Source organism: Hyaena hyaena, unplaced genomic scaffold, assembly GCF_003009895.1.
Source record: "Hyaena hyaena isolate Hyena2069 unplaced genomic scaffold, ASM300989v1 scaffold_97, whole genome shotgun sequence".
In the NCBI taxonomy this organism is placed as follows: domain Eukaryota; kingdom Metazoa; phylum Chordata; class Mammalia; order Carnivora; family Hyaenidae; genus Hyaena; species Hyaena hyaena.
Window position 1 is genome coordinate 1100287 of NW_024080728.1, and position 20992 is coordinate 1121278.

Here is a 20992-nt window from a genome sequence, read left to right on the forward strand (position 1 = left end):
GCACCATAGGGATCTGGTGTCATTATCCACATTTCCAGCTGCTTATAAACAGTCCCTGGCCTTGGGCACTGACCAGTGGGAATCCCAAGCTACAATCCCATTGACCTCATCCTGACACTGTGATGCCACATCCCTTCCTCTTTGAATCTCACTCTAAAGGTGCAAAGAGTCTCCAATTAAGAGCAAAGTCCATCCACCATGTAAGAGCAGGGATCATAGCTTCCAATTCCTTCACGCTCAAATACCCGAGACCAGCTGAGGGCTGTGAGTACATGGGGTGACACAAAGAGCCAAGCCCCACTTTGACTTTTGTGTCTTAAGATTAAGAGAAGCTTTAACTAAGGAGGGAAAGGAGAGAGGTACCAAGAAGCGACCCATAGTGAAAGTCTTCCAAACCAGCTTGGGTGGAGAAAATCCCCATGGGGCCACTTGCAAGGTCCAAGAAGGCTGGGCTCTGCCTCTGGACACTCTGGATGCTCTCAGGGCCAGAAGAGGGTCAGCCGCTGACTTCTCCATGCCCCCGGCATGGCTCTGGGTGCCTGCAGCCTTTGCCCACTGTTTTGGTGACATTTCCTTCATGGTAACCAGCCCCAAGTAAAACATCCCAGGAAGCAGCCCCTAAAAATAGCTCCTCCCAAGGCAGCAGCAAGCGGGGGGAGGGGAAGAGAGAGAGGAGAAAAGAGGGGAGCAGATGGGAAGCTGTTGCTGCTGCTGATAGGACCCAGGAAGTAGAGACGGTGTTGGTGGGGAGTGACTGGAAATATCCCCGCCACATAGGGTCTGTACCCAGACCAGAGAGGGGGACAGATGAGAGCAAGGCCTCAGCTAGCAGAATGGAGGGATTTCCTCCACTGGGCTTAGAGCTCTGGGCCTATATGGAGGTGTGGGAATGATATATCAACATTAATCACAGGAACAAAATGTCCAGAATCTGTGGTTTAAAGGGAGGAGCCAAGTGAAGCCCACACTGCTTGAGGATGCTGGGGTCTGAGCACTAGCAAAATCATTGGCATATCAACACCTCAAAAGAAACAAACCAACCTTTTGTGCCTTGGTTTCCCCACCGGCCCTGAGGCAGATCTTTCTGGCCCTGGGCAGACGATAAAGGGCCTCCGCCGAGAGGCACTCAAGAGGTGCAAAGTGCCCATCTCTTCCTGTCATCACCCTTTTGGCACCCATGGGATCAGGCCCCTGTCGGCCTGCCAAGACTGTCCAGAGAACGAGCACAGAGATGGGGACGGGAGCCCGTCATACCCACGCCTCCCCTTCCCTGCCTCTAGCCTCACCAGAGAATGGGGTCAGCCACTCACCTCTAGGGTTTCAGCATAGCCTCGAAGCTTGGAACACAGCTTCTGACAAGGGACCAGGGCAAGCAGCAGGAAGAGATCAAGGATGGGGCCACATTCCAACCTCCATCCCCACCCCATGAGGTCAGCACCCGAAGTTACTCTGAGAAGGTGGACAGAAGGGCAGGGTGACAGGCCAGTGTTGTACAAACTAAGCCACATAGCTCACAGCGTGACTGTATGACAAAACCACTCCAGCATAAGCCTTGGCACAGAGAAGGGACCTCCAAGCTGTTTTCTCATCCACTTAGAGGGACGAGTCAGTGAAGCTCACTAGTCACTTATATACAGGATGCCCATCTCTCTGTCGACAGAAACTGACTGCCCTGTTATCCTCAGGAGGAAAGCACAGTTCTTCATACAACCTCCTTAACTGCTTCCTCAAGTCGCAGAGTCCCAGCATTCCAGTGCTGCATAGATCTCTCTTCCTTCTCCCCCTCCCGTACTGCTGCTTCACCCTCCCCTTCCTGCCTCCCCTCACTTCACCCAGATCCTTAACAGGAAAGTCTCACTTGGAGATACCACAGGGGACACAAATGTCATGGGGGCTACTCAGGCCAACACTAAGGGGGTGGGGACTTACAGCTGGCACCACCCAGGGGGATCCTATTTCAGTCCCCAGGGCCAGCTGGACCCAGAAAGGGACAGCCTTTACCCTTCTGGTGGCCAACATGCCACAACCTCAGCCACTCTGCTTGCCACAGGCTTGGACACAGACTGACACCCCAATATGGGGGCTCAGGAGGCCCCAATCACAGAAAAATCCATGTGCACAGATGGCCACATACGGGCAGAGATGCCACCTGGAGACCGCTGGGACAAGGTTTGTCTGGTAAATATCAGAGAATGTGGCAAGAGTGACTGCTGGTGCTGTGGCTGATTTTAGATGGCATTTCTTAAAGCATGGCTGAGGGACCACCTGCAGGAAATTCACTAGGGCATCTGTGTAAAATGTAGATTCTGGGACCCAACCCCAGACTTCCTGTGGATGGAGCCTAGGAATCTGTATTTTTTAACCAGTACTTAGGTGATCCTTACACACACTAAAATTGAAAATTGCTGCTGAGAGGAAGTCCCAACATTGCCCTATAAGGCCATTACTGAAGGGAAGAAAGAATCATAAGACTACACTATCTTCCTACATCTCCCACCTGCCATATATGCCCCGAGCACAGGTCTTTCACTTCATGCGTCCTCTCTGACAGCCGTGTCAGGCTTACAGCCTGGCTCCATGGATCAGAAAGGGGGAACCCAACCCAGCAACAGGGGACAAGGGTTCCTACAACTTGGCTCCGAGTTTCCTGACAGCCAAAGCCAAGAAGCAACCATGACTGGTTACGTAGTCCTCTGAATCCATTCATTCAACATGTATAGACTAGGTATGTGTCAGGCACTTTGCTGGGCCCTGCCCACACAGAAGTGAAGAAATAGATATGGTTCCTACCCTTACCTCCCAGGTCCTCAGGAAGAGGAAAGCTTTTGGTTACATTTAGCCTCAATAGAAATTTCCCCATGGGGTAGGGGGTATACAGACTAAATAAATAAGCATAGTAAGTGCTGTAACAGATTTCAAAATATTGTTTCTGGTAGCATCTCTTAGTAAGGCCGTGTATCCAGTGTAGTAAAAGCAATTGGAATCCAGATAAATGGTCCAGAGACAGAGATTACTTATAATGCTAACTGTTCCAAGGATAAAGCCTAAACTACGGAAGAAGAAAGGACCATTTGCCCTTCAACTACAGCAATATGGGGAAACGCTTTGGATGTAAGCAAGAGAGCAGGATATAAAATGTTATGCTCCACGAGGTGAAAATCTATATGCATATGAATAAAGATAAGAAGGGAATATGAAGATTTAAAAATAAAAAAAGACATAAGGGCTCAGGCTCCTTGGGGGGTGCTCTTAAATCTTAAAATAACGACTTATCATTGCCATCACCTGGCCCACTAGCTCCTGCATCCAAGCCTATTTTAAATGCCTCCTTCAGCCTAGTGGAGAGCTAAGCTTGGAACCAGAGGCTCCCTTCAGAGGCCCAACGCCACACCTATCACTGTTCCAAGCAAAGGGAGTGACGTTATGTGACTTCCAGTGACTTTATGTAGACAGGCCAGCAGACAAAGACGGTGCTCAATGCACAGGCACACGCATTCCCTACCTTGTAACACAGCTATGAACGTGGGCCTCTGAAGCCACATTGACAAGAAACAACAGAGCAAAAGAAGGATTCCCATCCAGATCAGATCCCGCGTAAGACCAGGTGATCTCTCCCCGAGCCTCCCGAGCACTTCACCATGGATGCCAAGGAGAAGCAGCTTGATACCCTTTGCTTTCCTTTCGACTTACAGCACAGAAAATCACAAACAAGAAAGAAAACAAGCAGAGAGACTCAGCAAACAGAGCAAGCCCCTTCAGACCCTCAAGGATGACTTCGGTGGGCCCACCACATTCCCAGACATAGAAATCCAACACCTGTGAAGCTCTAGACAGACAGTGACGAGTGAAACCCAGCCCCAGCTGCAGCACCTTTATAAAATATACAGCGTAAACTGAGAGGCTGCAGGGAAGCCACGGCCTTCACTCCCTAACCCCATGGACACCAGCCTAGTGGGCACCCTGGCCCAACTCTCCATGAGCTCACATCCCCTGTGCCCACACCTACAGCACAGCCCCCAGCCTGGTCCCTCCATCTCCAAGACAACACCCTCCCACGCTCCCACCTCCAAACGGTACTGGCACCGGCAGATTCCTGACCCGTCTTATTGGCACCTGTGCCTATCAGCCAGAACCAGGCCTCTGTCCCTAAGTTAACCTGGCACGCAAGCCACACAACAGAGCCCCAGTTTGGGCATAACCATCTCGAGAGAGGGGGAGTTGATGTCTGAAGCATATGATCTTACACAAGAATCCTTTTCTTGAGGAGAAAAAAAAAATCAAAGAGAAACCAAACCTCATCCAGTTTGGGCAGGGAAAGAAAGATGTCAGTCGGAAGAGACAAGACAAGGTTGAAAGGAGTTGAGGAAGGGAACAGAGCATGATGATACAGGTCAGGGAAGTTCAGGTGGGGAGGAAAGGAGAAAGAAATGACAACTGAAGGCAGGCATCTCCACAAAGTCACCACAACAGCTATCTTCACATCCTAGAGTTTGGTTCCCAGAGTCCCTTCCTCCCTCACCCCTGGTTCAGAAGACACTGGTGAGATGAGGAACGCTAAGCATTGCATCAACTGGAGACACCAGACACCAGCCCATTTCTGATGCACCAGGGCTATGCCGCGTGGGCACAGGGAGGTATCCCCTCTCGAACTGTCATCTCTGCCTGCACCCTGCACTCTTGGCCAGAGGATATCTGCCAAAGAACCCAGCCCACTGTGTCATCCCCTTACCCCCGGGGGAGGAGGGCATCTGACTGCCCACATATCTCTATGGTAACCATCGCCTCCACTCAAAGTACCCAGAGGAAAAGAAAAACAAACAAATAAGTCAACTTCATAGCCAATTGTAGAGGAATAGCAAGAGATGGAGGCTGGGAAGGAGACAGCAAGACAAGCCCTGTTTGTGGGCATGAAGAGAAGCCCTCCCAGCCAGGAGGCAGACACAGCCTTGCTAAACAGGTCCCAGAACAACTGTACACATAACAGAAGCCCACTGTCATCTCTGTGGAATTTAACAGCTTCTCTGATGCTGAGGGACATTTACTATATCTCTTACCCCAGGGACGCTTGAGTCTCTATTAACCACAGTCCCCACCTTCCCCAGGGTATCTATCCTGGCTCCTAATATGGGGCATCCTGTTGCCCCATACTAATTCCTTTCTCTGAGTCTAATAACCTTTGTCCCCCTCGATACCTCTGTACTCACCAGACCTGTTCACATAGCACTTCACACACTGCTGGGTCTATACCTATCAGATGAGGTGAGTTTGGCAAGCACCCAATACAAGGTTCAGGGAGTGTAGGTTCAAGGTGTGAAAGACAGGGCCTCACCCTCGTGGCCTCAGGTACTTGGGAGGATCTCAGAAAGCAGGCTCCAAGACCCAGGCCTTCACAATCCTCAGACCGGGATGCAATGCTGCTCCCATCCGGGCCAGGCCGTTGAGATTTCCAGACCATGAGGCATCACCCTCTACCCAGGACAGGCTGCATCTGCTGCTGTACCACCAACTTTGTAATTTGATCAAAAAAGCAATCAAGTTCATCTGGCAGGATTTGTTCCCGAGAAGCCCTCGCCAGTAGCAGCCACCCCTGATGTTTACAGATTCCCTTCCCTTGGGAGTCTGTTCTGCCGCCTGGTGGGCAGGGGGAGGCTAGATTTGTCAGAGCTGTTCACTTACTGCATTTCCATCCTAAGTCACCACTGGGGCACAGGGACCAGGACAGGCCTGGAGTGCCTGCCCCAACACAGAGACTCCAAATTAAGAGCTCCCTACTCCATGTTACCACCACTCCCCACATCTCCCCCTCCCTTAAAAAACAATCTCCCTTGAGCCTTCAAGGGACCATCTCTTCCCATAGCTACCTCCATGTCTTACATCTTTCTCATTCTTTTCTACCTGAGCACTTCTGGTTCCCCATGCAACTCCCTGCCTGGCTTCCAAGTCAACCAACCCTGAAATTTCAATTCTTCTGCAGGGGCTAAAATGTACAACCCCTAATTCCTGGAACATCTTCAGAAGCGATAGCCCTCTGAGGCAGTCTAATGAGAGGCCAAGATGGGGGAACACTCACCCCGGGCAGATAACTTCTTGGTATTGATGATTTTTGCTGCGTACTCTTGCGTGGAGGTTTTCTTCACACACCTGCGGACCACAGAGAAAGCACCCCTGGAGGGAGAAGGGGGAAAGAACTGGGACACGGAGCAGAGCAGAGTGACACAGACAGGCTTCAGGTCTGAGAACAGCGATGCTCCCACCACCAGCCCTTTAGTCAAAATCACACATACCAGCAGAATGACCATCACCATCCAATGTGGGGCAGAAGGATGTGGCCACTGCATGACACTGAACAGATGTGATGGAGGATGACCCCATCCCATTCCCACATATAGTCACTGGACAAAGCAACACCCCAACCTCAGGCTGTGTATCAGGAGCTGGTGGGCAATGCTTAAAACACACACCTGCTGCATCTGACGGACAGCTCTGCAGTCCCAACCAAGAGAACCAGGAGAAGGGACAGAGACCCTGCTCTTCTCTCAGCAGGAATAGTTGAGGGTAGGGAGAAGGAAAGATTAGACAGAAGGTATAATCCCAAGAGGGAAATCTCCCTCAATCATGGGGGAAGGTGAGGAAAGTGAGACTCAGATCCCCCACAACTGGCTTCATCCCACTGCATCCCGGCTCAACTGACAGCGGGGAAAGAGAGGATCTCAGACATCAATAGCTCCCCAGCCCTATGATATTTTCCACTACTTTCCCCCCAAATGTGAGCTCGCACTCTCTAGCTCTGGAAACGTCTAGGGGGGGCGGGCAGGGCGGGGGCTGCAGTGGCCGGGCTCGGCGCCGCGGGTGGGGGTGGGGGGGCCAGGGCTGCTGCAGCGGCCAGCTCAGTGCAGAGAGGAGGGGGATGCTGCGGCTGCGGCGCGCAGCTCCCGGGACCACTGCAGGGATAGGGGGAGGGGACAAGGGGGTGCTGCAGCACTGCCCAGAAGCGGGGCCGGGATCCTGGAAGCATCACTAGCGGGGGGCGGGGCCGGGCACCAAACATCCCCCCACACTCGGGCACCGCAGCGGGGTTGGAGCTGCAGGGCCAGGGAGGGTCCTGAGTGCCAAGAGCGTGGGACCTGAGGCAGGGTGCTGAGTGAGCTCCCTAGCAGGGTGAGGAGGGGGCGCGGCGAGCAGACGGGGTCAGAATGGGGGGCGCCTGAAGGGTGAGGGAGGGGCGGGGCTGGAGGGCTCCGAGGAGCGGTCTGGGGGCTGCAGTCCCGGCGGCAGCGCGGTGTGCAGCAGCCTGGGCAGCTGCTGCATGGCGCGGAGGGGGCTGCGGGGCAGGGAGCTGGGGGCAAGGGGGCCCTGGAGGCAGCAGGCGGGAAAGGCTGGGGGTGGGGCGGGCCGAGGGGGCGCTGCAGCGGCCGGTGCAGGGCCGGGAGGCGGGGCGAGGAGCCGCATAGCGCCCGGGCGGCGGGGACAGGGTGGGGGGCCGCGGCGGGTGGCGTGCGGGCCGTACTTGCCGAGCTCCTCGAATAGCTGGTAGTCGTCGGTGAAGCGGGTGCAGGTGGCTGTGGTGGCCATGCTGGCGGGCGGGCGGACGCGGCGGTGCAGCCCGCGCCGATGTCGGTGCACAGTCACCGCCGCCCGGCCGAGGGAGCAAGAGGAGGAGACGGGGCTGAGCCCGGCAGCACCGCGAGACTTTACCGGGGAGAGCGAGGGAGGGAGGGACACCCCCGCGCCCGCCCGCCTGCCCCGCCCCCAGCCCCGCCGGCCCCCCGCCAGGCCCCCGGACCGCCCCCGGGGAGGGGCCTCCTGCCGCCGGCTCCGCCCCGCCCCGGGAGCCGCCCGGGCCCTGCCGCGCGCCCAGTGGAGCAGAGGGGAGCGAGGGTCCCAGCCCCGGGCCGCCCCCAGGGAGCTGAAAGCCTCGCGACCTGTGGTTTTGTCCCAGGGCTGACCCTGCAAGGGCTCGGAATGTGCGTGCTATGTGTGTGTTTTGGGAATGTGTACCGGCCCGGACCACCGAGTTTTCTAGCAGTCCTTAGCCCCCAGCCCGGCTCCTACGTGGAAAAAAGGCCAAGGTCAAAAAGTCCGCGTCAGACTGCAATCGCGGGAGGCGCCCCTAGCCTGTGCAGAGCCAGTGCTTTCAGCAGCCTTCCCTCTGGAAGCTGATAGTCTAGACTTGTGTAAGCATAAGGGCCATTATTAGATAAAACACTTCAGGCATGGTTTGTTCAGGGAGACCAGGCCAGGGCCAAGGATGCAGGTGGAACTCTGCCTTTGTGGACTCCAACCTTGGAGATAAGACAATGTTCTCTCTCAGGCGAGTAACGAAAGGGATGAAGTGGGAATGATTAGAAACGTTTTGTGCAGTTGTGGGCTGGACGAGCAAGTGGAAAGAAGGAGAAAACATCCCCATTTTCTTGCAGGGCACCCTGTATTTTTATTTTATGGCACCCATCATATTTTGTAATGATATGTTTACTCCTATGAGAGGCAGTAGAGCTAGAATGTGGTCATCTAAAGAGTGAATTCTGATGTCAGACTGCCTGCTTGGATTTATGATCAATTCATTGACCAGCTGTGCGATGTTGGGCAAGTCACTTAATCTTTCTGTGCTTCAGTACCGTATCTGAAAACTGAGAAGAATAATAGAATCTACCTCCCAGGGTTGTGAGTATTAAATGGGCTAAATCGCATAAAGCACTTTGAAGAGTTCCTGGCATCTAATTAGAACAGAGGTAGCTATTATTATTTGTTTAATATTTGCCTTCCCACTAAATTGTAGGCTCCAGTAGGGCCCGGCCCCTGCCTCCTCTGTTCACCATTGTATACTTAGCCCCAGACCCTCAGGAATACCTGTGGAATGAAGGGACTACTTGGGGCCGTGGTAGGGGGAGGGAGCTACCATGCCTTCCTCTGTTCCCACTGTCAGGGATGGTAGGACTGAGGCACATAACTGTCTCAGTGGAGGAGAAACACGCTGGGCAGTTTCCTGACCTGCCCTCCCTGGGCAGTTGTACCCCAAGTCCCGGGCCGGCCCCAACTGGCCCCAACTGGGCAGGATGGAGTTGGGCCAACTGCTGCAGCTCAGTCTTGATTACAGCAGGACGCCCACTGGGAGTCAGGCCTCTATTGTCAGCAGGCTGGCTCACAGAGAAGGCAGCTGAGAGGCTGAGAGGCTTCCCAGCCTCCCTGGCTGCCTCCCTGAGGGGGTGGGTGGAGCAAAGCTCCCAGGGAGGGCTCCCCTCCTTTCCTTAAACAACAGCCCTGGGAGCTGAGGAGAACCAGACTGCCCAGTGGGGGCGATTAAAGGAATAATAGGAGAGGAAAAGCATTAACAGATTGTCTGGGAGGAGGGCAGAGAAGGCCAGAGGAAAGGGCTGAGGTGACAGTAGACCATGCCCCACCCCTCCCCAGGGCAACAGGAAGTAAGGCGCTGGGGAGTAAGGCCACTTCCTATCTCAAAGCACTGGGGTGAGAGCCAGGTTCCAAGTCCCAGCGTGGGACTTGGGCAAGGCAATGCGATGAGATTATATATGGGGATGACAGTCAGTTCCGAGTTTCTGTCATCCTCCTTAAATGCAGAAGTGACGGCTAGTCTGCACTCCAGAAATAGGGGCTGCATATTAATCATCAATATGCCCTTCCTGAGCCCTCAGGACAACTTGGTTCCTAACCTCCTCCTGTTGAAACCTTATATTCATTAAAGTGGAGTGAGAGATGGAGAGAGCACAGACTAAGGTTGCTGGGAAGTCCTCTAAGGTATCCAAGGAAAAAATGTTAAAACAGGAGTGCAACTCCCAGATACCCACTGTGAGAGGGGCTATCTTCCCTACTGAGCATGAGGGTTCTACCCTGGATATTTGAGGGTAACCATATAGAGCACTTTGCATTGAGCCCCTGGGTAAAAGGAAAAGTGATGAAAAAAATAGTGGGGGGAAGCCTTGGGGATGACTCACAGTGCTGTGTAAGGGGAACTAGCTGCCTTTCAACAAATGCTTATTAACTGCCTACTGTGTGCTTGGCATTGCCTCTCATTTTGAGAAACATCCAAATAAAGTGGAAAATTAGACTTCACAATTAAAACAAAACTCAAATCATTTTTTCCTTTTTCCCTTCTATGTCGATATCACTCCTCCCTCTCTCACTACTTCTGTCAACAGGTCAGACTCTGACATGACGAGAGTGGCAATTGGGAGCCTATAGACACCTTGGTGTGCACACACAAATACACACCCTCCTGATTCCCATTGCTGTAGTACCTATGCAACCTCCAGCTGCCCCACAGAAATTAGAAGGAAGATACATATAAATAATAACGAGTTCACCAGCTCCCTGTGCATCAGTATCTATGGCAACCTCATGGGGTCCTCGAGCTGTGCTGTTCTGGTTGCAGCCTGTCCCCTGGGCAGCACCAGCACTCAGGCTGTGCCCACAGCACAGGGAACAGGGAATTACGCAGGAAATTGATGCCCTGATAATCACCAGAGGGACTCCACTGGGTGGGACCCTCTGTCATTCCTCTGATCTTTATCTTTGAAGGCTCCAAAAATTGCACCATGGGACTTGCTCCCTGAATGAGAGAAGCCTCCCTCCCTAATTTTGGAATGCAATTTTAGACTATAAAGGTACTTATCCTTCAGACAGGAAAATGGGGCAGTTGAAAGTGAGGTGTTTAAATGCAAGCGGGATGACACTTTTGGAAAAAAAGAATAGTTACCTACTTGTTGGGGGATGTTGTAAAAATAAACTTGAAGAGAATTTAGCCTTGCGCCCGTGAGGGGTTTTCAATCCATATTCCGCGGAAACATACAGGTTACATGGTCATACTGCAGCAGCTACTTAACATATATATTGAGGTTCAACATAAGATTTTGTTGAAGAGTCCCTGGCTAAAAGACGTCCCTGAAAGAAGTTTGAAACTCACTGGACCAGTGGCTTCTGAAGTCCCCTCCAACTCTAAGATTCTCTGGCTAGTTTTGGAGAATTAGGGATGATGACGTCACGGCCTCTCTCCAAGGACTCAGAAAATTATTAGTGGTGAGGTATTTGAAACTAGTGACAAGGTATGATAATGAGGATAAGAAAGAGTGAGAAAGACAAATGAAAACATTTAAATAAACAGTTCCTAAACTAGAGGGCCTGGTGAGGGATGCCCCCTCTCCTCTGGAAGACACATCAAATCACAGCCATGCACAGAAAGGTTGATATGCCCCAACTTCAGAAACTACTCCCGACAGCAATTGTCCTTAGTGGGAGTGTTTTCCCATCCCTGCTGTGTCTAAGAGCTGAAAAAAAGGTTAGGAACCACAGGTTTAACTAATGACTACAGTATTCCTTAACAGAAGAGCTGAGGAATGTAAGGTGAGGGGCTGAGCTCTGAAGGATTGGACATAGGGGATGAGATTGTGGGGTGAGAGGCGGAGGACATTTGGGGTGAAGGCTGAAAACTTTGGTGTAAGGAACTGACGTGTTTGAAACAGGGTCTGAGGTGCTCAGGATTAGCTGAGTTCAGAATTTCAAGTGAGTTGTAGGAGTATATAATGTGAGGAGCTGTGGTATTTGGAGTAAGGGGCTGAGGGACTGGCAGGAAGGAACTCCCTTCCATTTCCCAGCTAGAGGGCTGATTCCAAAGGGTAGTCTGATTTCCGCCTTCGCACCCCCAGTCTAGGTCAGGGCTCTCTCTGCCCCTCCACCCCTCCCACCACCCCCTAGAGACTATGAAGTCCTTGAAGATAGAGGGTACCTGATCTTTCTCGTTTCCTTAACATGTAGCACAAAGCCTGGCATGTAGTACGTGCTCAATGATTATTTGTAGAATGAATGGAATATTGGGGGGCAGGAAACAGATATTTGGGATGAAGAGGAAGCATCAGAGAAGAGGTGATAAAACTGTCATCAGAGACAGAAGGGAGATACTGAGGTAAGGGGCTGGCAGCCTGCACCATTGGGGATGGATGGGCAGGGCAGGAAAGCTGGCATGTGGGGCCCCCTGGTGGGCAGACCTGAGGCACACAGGGTGCTAGAGGGAGGGGATGGAGAGCCAGAGGCGTATGAATGAGAAAGAGAAGGATGGTGAAGATAAAACTACAATTGTAGTTAACCTTTACAGAGAGCTTGCTACCAGAAAGGCATAGGCACTAAGTACTCTAACCTATGCTATTCTGTGTAACCCACACAACCACACTGTGAGTGTAGGGGCCATCAGCCCCATTCTACAGAAGAGAAAACTGGTGTTTAGAAAAGTGAAGTAGGGGTACCTGCCTGGCTCAGTTGCTAGAGCATCTGACTGTTAATCTTGGGGTCATGAGTTCAAGCCCCATGTTGGGTGTAGAGATTACTTGAAAGGAAGGAAGGAAGGGAGGAAGGAAGGAAGGAAGGGAGGAAGGGAGGAAGGGAGGAGGGGAGGGAGGGAAAGAGAGAAAGAAAGAGAAGGAGAAAGAAAGAAAAGGAAAGTAGCTTGCCTAGGAGCAAACAACAAATATGTTGTAGGGGATGATGTGACTGAAGGAAAAGTGAAAAAAAAATGAATATCGAGGTGAAAGAGCAGTAAATGGCATGTGTCATTCAATACAGATATGATCATACTAGCAATGGGATCCAGGTTGGAATCTTAAACCCAAGGTGGATTTATCCCAATCTAATCCTAGTCCTCAATCCAGACACTTACTCAGAGGGGACACTCATTCATTCATTCATTCATTCATTTCTTTAATCTTGTTGACCACTACTCTGTTCCAGTCACTTGGGAATCTAAGAGAACAATCTGACAAAATTCTTGCCTTCATGGAAGTTACATTGGAATAGGGTCTGTATTCTGGCAGGCAATTAACCTAGAAAGTGGTCTCTTTAGTCTGGAGTAAGTTGTACAGGGAAAATGAAATAAAGCAATGGGATAGAGTGAGGGAGGAATGGAGAATTCCTTTAACTGAGATGCTCAGACATTGCTGCCCTTGGAAAGGGACTTTTAAGGGAGACCTAAAGGATAAAGAGGCAGTCATTTGAAGATGTGAGGCAAGAGCATACCTGGTGGAAGGAAGTGCAGCAAAGGGCTGAGATAAAACTGGCCACAGTATATTGGAGGAGTGGAAAGAAGGCCTGTGTGTCAGGAACAGAGTGGGCAAGGGGGAAGCAGTGGGCTAATAGGACCTGGAGGCCCCAGTAAATCCCACTGTGCTGGTACCACCACCTTGGTGCTCCTTCCAAACTGTGGGTCACAAGTAATCCTCAGGGGCAGGCTGCCTCCATGCTCACAAAGGCATGAGACCTGAAACCCCAGCTCAATGCCAGAAGATACCTTCATCAAGAGTAGACATACAGGGGCGCCTGGGTGGCTTAGTCGGTTAAGCGTCCGACTTTCGCTTAGGGCATGATCTCGCGGTTCGTGGGTTCGAGCCCCGCGTCGGGCTCTGTGCTGACTGCCAGCTCAGAGCCTGGAGCCTGTTTCAGTCTGTGACTCCCTCTCTCTCTGACCCTCCCCTGCTCACGCTGTCTCTCTCTCTCCTAGAAATAAATAAAACATTAAAAAAAAAAAAAAAGAGTAGACATACAAATGGGCCTGAAGGTGGAGATGATGTTGTTCCTTATTTACCACAATAGAGGGTGGTGGAGGGGGGCTCAGGGTGGCCTCTTAGTGCCCCTGCAGCTCTGGGGATGTTGTGCTGAGGGTTCTGCAGACAGCCAATGTCCTCAGTTCTGCTGAGGGGTTCTGGGATCGCCAATGTCCCCTCAGTCTATTTAGACAATAGTCTCATAGCCCTAGGTAGGCTTCAGTTCTACTTATAGGGGACAAAAAGATAGGCCAAAAATAGGCCCTGCCTCAAAGGAGCTTTACTCACTGGAGGCAAGAAGATAAGTGCGATAATAAATCAATGATACAACAAAAGATGAGTACCATAGTACAAATGGCTACCTGCATCACATTTCCCCCTTGACTAACCTCCCATTCTCTGTTCAGGTGTCACTTTCTCAGATTTCACTGGCCTTTTGACCAGATGAGATCCCTGAATGACAGCCCCAAAGTTCCATCCACCACTTCTTCAAAGCACTTGTCCCAAGTGTAATCTTACACGTGTTTGTGTGACTACAGACTTCATGAGGAGTCTATAGAGGACACAGGTCTGTGTCTGATTATGTTTATCCTGTATCCTCTAAAGTGCCCAGAGTATAGTAGGTACTCAATAAATGCTTGGGGAGGGAGGGGTAAAAAGTGAAATACTATGGGATTTTAATGGGAGAGCAATCAGATCATTTGGAACATTTGGAAAAACTGGAGGAGATAAAAGGAAAGAAAGGATGTTGGCAGACGGAGTTGTAGGTGAGGGGTCATTGCTAGTAGGGAAGAGAATGTGAATCAGATCCTGAGATACTGAGTGCTTGGCAGGTGTTTGGGAAACTGGGTGGTCAGGTGAGCTGGAGGGGAGGGTGGAGTGGAGGAAAAGAACATAAATCTGGGGACCAGCCAGATGTAAATAGTGTCTGGCTCTGGGCCAGGCAGGGATGGGCCTCAGGAAGGACCAATGTCCAACTCTCTGACCAAACCAGGTCCACAGGGTCTTAGATCCCAGATCTGGGCTAGAAATAATTACTTATCAGATAGTCCCACTTGAATGTCCTGCTGTCCCCCCAAATTCAATATGATCCAAATCCATATTAATCAGATTGAGAGAGAGTATAACATAGTGGTTAAGAACAATAAAGCCAAATCCTGGCTCTGCCTCTTATTAACTATGGGCGTCTGCACATTTTATGACTTCTCTGTGCCTCAGTTTTCTCATCTGCAAAATAGGGATGATAACAGAACTCACTTCACAGGGTTTTATGAGGAGTACACTATTGGAACATGAGAAAAGTAAAACAGTGCCTTGCAGGTTAAGGGCTCAATAAATATTAACTATTAAATTACTTCTCTCGGCTTGACCAGTTTTTCTCTCTAGTTCCTTTGGCTCTGAAAGTGACATGACTATCGTGTCAATGACCTACGTTCAGAATCTCAGACTCATCCCTTATCTCGCTTAGAGAGCAGATGTGGGTGTGAATTCTGACACTTACTGGGTGTGTGACCTTGGGCAAGTTACTCAAAGACTCTGAGCTTCATGCTCCTCTTTGGTAAAATAAAGATGTCATAATTTTCACTAGAGAGTTGTTATAACAATTTAATAATAATATTTGTAGATTAATGGCTCAATTCCTGATGCTAAATAAATGGTTGTTATTATTATTTTCATCCTGTGTGTCATCAGGAACGAGCACCAGTATATTTTCCCCTTTAAATGTCTTTGTATTAATTCCTTCTTCTGCATTTCCCTCCCACCACCCTAGACTTGACCTCTACCTCACCCTCCAGAGTTACTGCAGTAGGTCTCCTGTCTTTTTCAACTCCATTTTATAGTTCATTTTTCTTTCTCTCTTTCTTTTCTCCTTCTTTCTTTTCCCAGTGCTGGTGGTGAGCAGTGAACCCAATAGATGCTATCCTTGCCCTCAGGAAGCCTACCTTCTTGTGAGAGGGACAAACTATAAACAAATAAATATTTAATATGTCAGGTGGCAATAAATACGATGAAGGAAATCAAAGCATAGGAAAAGGATGGAGGTGCTGTTTAATGTAGGGTAATGAGGTAAGGCCCCTCTGCTAAGATGAACATACGTGCAGAGATCTGCAGGAAATATTATCGCTTTCAGTAGGTCACATCTAGGCTGAAATGCTGTTTCCTTCAGAATTATGTATGAATGCTCATGTATAACTTCCTAGACAATTCTAGCCAATACTGTGATTTCATACCACTCGCAGAATGCCCCGGCTTCTGTAGACATGCTTAACACATTAAGAACGTAGATCATCGGATTAATAGTACTCTGATCATGGTATTGGTGTGAACTTTTTCCTCTCCCTTAAATGTGCTAAGTTTTTTATGATAAACGTAGATTACTTGAATGAGAGCAAGAGCAATAATGCCATATTTTCTCTTCATCATCTTATTATAATCTTCATATAACCTTGCAAAGGTAAATTTTATATCCCAACTTTACAGATGAGAAAACTGAGGCACAGAAAAGTTAAGCTAACCCTCTGAATCCAGCTCTTGAAATGTTTGGCACCTGATTACAGGATCGCTGTTTACTTACTTTAAATTTTAGTTTTGCCTTCTCAGAACATAGGTTTTTTAAGGGTAGAGTTGTTGCTTATTCCTCTGTCTCCTTCTTTCCCCTCCTCACGCCTTTATCAGAGTGCTATGTACTGTACATAATGGGAGCTTTTTAATGGATTGGTGTGTTGATGTCTCTGGTCTATTGTTATGATATGGTTCGTTACCTTGCTAGTGGTGCCATGGTGTATACTCTTGACCCTGGGTCCACGGATGGAGAACCTGAAGCTCCTGGTTGCAAAGAGGTGAGGGAGCTGGACCTCCACCCCAAAGGGGTAGTGATTCTGCTTGTCCACTAGGGGCCGCAGTAGGCCCGGGTTTAGAGAGATATCAGGGCTGTGGATTACTCAGCAGACCCCACCCCAGGAGTCATTTCCAACACGAAGTCTGTCCTAGAGCCCAGAGCCCCAGAGACAGCCTATCAGTGTACCTGGCTTCAGTTTCTTCCAATAGATCGTCAGATTCCTGGACCTGGAATGAGTTAGCTCCAGAATAAAAGCTGCGGATGGTAGCTAGACAGCAGGAGAATGCTGGCAGATTCCAGATGCCCCTCAATTAGCCAAATCAAGAAACATGCATGGAGCACTCTACTGAGAGCCTGCTGTGTACCACGTAGCATGCTAGACTATGGGACTAGCTTGGTGAACAAGACAGACTCTGTTGCTGCCCTCCCAGCTCTTATGATCTAAGGAGGTATGCAGACAAGCCTAAAAATCTTGTATTGTGTGATTAGCTGCTAACATGATTTCTGTTCCAGGATTAGTTAGCTTTCCTTGGGTCTCACTTCGGTGTAGCTTATCCCATGGGATATCTACCTGCTTCAGAGAAATGAAATAAATAAAGGTGAGAGAAAAGAACCTTTGTCCACATTTGGAGAATCACTGTGGAGTCCCCTCGTCTCTCAAGGTGGAAGGGTTTCCAGTGGCTCCTGGGAGATCTGAGGGTGTCTGGGGTTGGGGTGGGTGCTGGGGGCAAGGAAGTGCCAAGCTACTTCTCCACAGCTTTTCTGGTCTCCTTTCTCTAAGTGGCCTGGGAGCTTTGCTTGGGAAGGAAAAGAGATTCCCCAGATTTTGGGGTGTGGCCCAGCCTGCTGGTTTTCTCACTGATTTCTCTTTGCCTCTTTCTTTTCTTTGCTCCTTTTTCTCAGATGATTTGCCAATCAATGTATTTATCAAATGAATGTTATGTTTGGGGTACGCCCTTTTTACCCAGAAGCATAAAGTCAAGGAAGTTACAACAGTTAGAGAAAGAATATAACTAGAGAGAGGTAAAGACAGACACCCATGCAATGCAGCATTTTGACAAGTGCAAATTGATAGCCGCAGACACTCGTTCCTGGGGGCTATCCCTGGGGCTGGTGTGGTCTGAGGAGGCTTCCTTCCTGGACTAGGTGACCAGGACCTTCCCGGATGAGCCAGTGGGGTTTCTCTGGGAGAGGTATCCTCAGAGAACAGGGGGGAGGGTATAACATCCCCCACACCCCAGCTGTTCATTCCACTGTGCCTGGACAAGGGGCTCAGAGGCCCATGTGCTCAACATTCCTGAGAAGCAGCTTCTGAGTCACAGCCCCAGAAACAGCTGAGGCAGCTTCAGGCTGGAGCCTTGGCTCTCTTTTCCCCTTTTCTGTCCAAAAGCAACTCCCTCCCTAGCTATTTGGATGTGACCAGAAACCCAAGCAGGGCTGTGGGGTAGCAGCTTGGCTCAGCCAGTCTATAAAATGTATTTGGTCCCTGCATCCCCTCCGAGACTGTGGCCCTTAGGTAAAGGCATGTGCCCAAAGCCACCTATGCCAGGAAGTCCCAGGGGTAAGGAAGACTCACCGGTGCCTGCAAGTCGAAGCTCCCAATGCCGCCATTGTTGGGCTGCCTCTGGGAAGGGGTCTTAACTAGGACTTGGCTTGACTTAAGACAGCAGCATTCCCCAGGCAGTGTGCCAGCACCTCCTCACTGCCTGGGCGTGGGGCCCAGGACATGCCAGGGCAATGCCAGAGAGCTGACTCAGGGGGCGGCATGAGGGGAACAGAAAAACCCTTCGCACTCACCAGCTAAGGGAGGAGAGGAAGCTGCCCTGAGGCCTGCTGTGATTGCCCTGTAGTGCAGACCACCAACAGGCGGTGTGGGTGGGTCCGCTCCTCAGCCACTGATCCATGAAATGCCATGTTTCCTGGGGCCACCAGCTGAAGGCCAAGGCTCTCCCTCTCTCCCAGGGTTCCTCTCTTTCTACAAAGACCTTAGATGTGCAAATCTAGGTTGCCAAACCCCTTTCTGTAATTGATTCAGGCCCCGCCATTGTCACTTTCTTAAGACTGTGATCTTGGGCAGGTCACTTACTTTGACTTTTGTGGGTCTCAGATTCCTTCTATTTAAGGTGGGACAGGTAATACCTGCTTGCCCATAGGACTGCAGTAAGGATCAAATAAGATCACATCTGTGAAGGTAAAATTTATACTCTAAAGTATATTTAGAAGCAGGTATTGTCATTGTCATGGTTTTTCCTAAGATGGGAATGATAACTGCTGGCCCTTGAAACTCAACTTCCTCCTCTTTGCCTCTTTTGTCAGACAAGTCGCTCTGAAGCCAGTGCTGGAATCTTAACCCAGTCCTGGGCCTCAGAGCATTGACACAGGCTTTTCTGCCTGGTACTGTGGTGCCAGCTCAGGGAAGCAACCTCTACCAACCCAGCTCTGTTAAACCGGTTCTTTCCCTTCTAATCAGACTCCTCCAGTCCAGTTTGCCTGCAGTGATGACAAAGGAACCTAAAATAGCACAGGCTCTGCAAACACCGCTGGAGACAGCTTGGGGCATAAGGTGTTGTCTGTCACCCGTGGGCCTGTCTGGGCATCCCAGCCAGGTGCAGCCCTCTACCCTCCAGGGCCTGGTGTGTCTTCCTCTATGCAGCAGAGGATGACAGTGCCTCCTGTCAGCACTTTAGGTGGCTGAATTGGATGACTACTAGAAAGTTGGCTTGGCTAGAGGTACCAGTGAGAAGGAGGAGGGCTCACTGCTCGCACACATATCTGGGGGCCCCTCCTTGCACTAAGAGGCCAGGTGAACTAGGCTCTGATTGTGCAGAACGGCAGCTGTCTTGCAGTCCCCATAAGAGTTGCTGATTGGGAGAGAGAGAGTCTCACTCTGAGGACCCTCCAGCTGGCACGCCCTGGCTTGCCACTCTTGCTGCAAAACCAGTTTGGTATAGGCAGCTGCTGGGCCTGCCTCTGCTCTGAGACTTCTCATAGGGTGTTCATATAACTCAGCCTGGCGGGAGCGGTAGCTGCGGTAGCTGCTGCGAGGAGGCTTGCAGCAGGGAGCCATGGGCAGGAGCTGCCGACCTTGCAGCAGCGTTCATTACGTTCGTTATCGCTGAGGCCTTTCTAATTCCCCATATATTTTTTTTAATTTTTATTTTTTTTAATGTTTTTTTTATTTATTTCTAGGAGAGAGAGAGACAGCGTGAGCAGAGGAGGGTCAGAGAGACAGGGAGTAACAGACTGAAACAGGCTCCAGGCTCCGAGCTGCAGTCAGCACAGAGCCCGATGCGGGGCTCGAACCCACGAACCGCGAGATCATGACCTAAGCGAAAGTCGGACACTTAACCGACTAAGCCACCCAGGTGCCCCTCTAATTCCCCATATTTTAAGCAGTCATTTTCACACAGCACAGAAAGTTCTAGTCTCACTCTTAGAACTTTCTCATCCGACTCTTCTTTAAGCACTTTTTCCTGACCGGTGTATTCCTTTCCTGGGTGATTGCTGTAAGAAAGATGAAGTCTTCGTTATTGTCAGGAATCCTAAACCAATGGCCTGTTGGCCAAATCCAGTCCTTAAACCATTTTTTGTACACTCGCACACTTTCAGTTAGGAATTTTTAATATAAAAAAAATCCAGATTTCAGACATTTCTTAACATTTTGTGTCCTAGGTAGGTTTCTCCCTGAATAAGTCTTCAGTTGTAAGTAGTTTATTTGGAAAGTGATCCTAGGAAACTCCAGTTAGGGAGTTGGGGAGTCGGACAGGGACGGGATGATATAAGGGTAAGGTTACCAAGGAAGTTACCATATGGGCATCTGGGGGTTACTTATCCTGGGGCACTCAGGGAACCAGTGTAGAACACGTGTCTCAAAGTTGTCTCACCTGAGAGGCAAAGGTATTAGCCTATTTATCCACTAAAACCAGCAGTCGCTGGTTGGGAGCTGCTACAGAAGGGAGAAGGGGCAATGGTGGTGTTACTGCACAAGGAATGTCTAGCCGGTTTTACAGTAGGGAAGAGTGGGCACCAAAAGCCAGAAGAAGCTGGAACTGACAGCATCTGCCACAAAATGGAAGATCTAGCAAAACTGCTCCTCAGTTCTCACTTGGCAACAATTGGCAGGAACTCAATGGCAGGTGCCCCTTTAAACAAGACAAGAGCTCTCCTGTCTGCCATAGTCATTGCACTCCCTTCCCCACATTGTCCTACGCTCAGCCTGCCTTACTCTTTAGGTTACTAACCTACTTAGCCTCTGGGGTGTTGACGTTTGTGACCCCTGGTCACACACCCCTGGTGTATGTCTAGCTATAGCTGTGAGTCCCACTGACTCTGTTTCCAATAACTTGTTTCTTATTCTTTGTGTTTCACAGGGCAGCTAGCCCAGTGATTCCAAAAGATGTTGACCAATTACTTCTGTTTCTCTAGCCCTGTACTCTGAATTATTTAATTTTATTTAATATTAAATTATTAATATTTAATTATTTTCAGACCATCTTCCCTCCCTGCTTCAGAGCATATAGAGTAGGTCTTTACTTCGTGGACTGGCTTGGGGAGGCCATTTGTCATCTCCTCAACGTCAACCTAATTGGCTTTTAGTTTCTAAGGTGCACCA

At 50.1% G+C, this 20992-nt stretch overlaps 1 protein-coding gene across 45 annotated transcripts in view; it reads right to left on the reverse strand.

Moving 5' to 3' along the window:
* Positions 1 to 7683, reverse strand: part of CAMK2G (calcium/calmodulin dependent protein kinase II gamma) — a 55437-nt gene extending 47754 nt beyond the window's left edge. For 38 of the 45 annotated variants that reach the window (XM_039235160.1, XM_039235158.1, XM_039235144.1 and 35 more), the window contains exons 1-2: positions 7508 to 7683; positions 6071 to 6165 (exon numbers count right to left, since the gene is read on the reverse strand). In XM_039235160.1, the coding sequence (XP_039091091.1) occupies positions 6071 to 6165; positions 7508 to 7572 (160 nt within the window). In that variant the 5' untranslated portion in view covers positions 7573 to 7683. Of the gene's footprint in view, positions 1 to 6070; positions 6166 to 7507 lie in introns of those variants that run through there. The other 7 variants (XM_039235159.1, XM_039235155.1, XM_039235138.1 and 4 more) reach the window with 2 other exon arrangements.
* Between the last annotated feature and the right edge of the window lie 13309 nt (positions 7684 to 20992).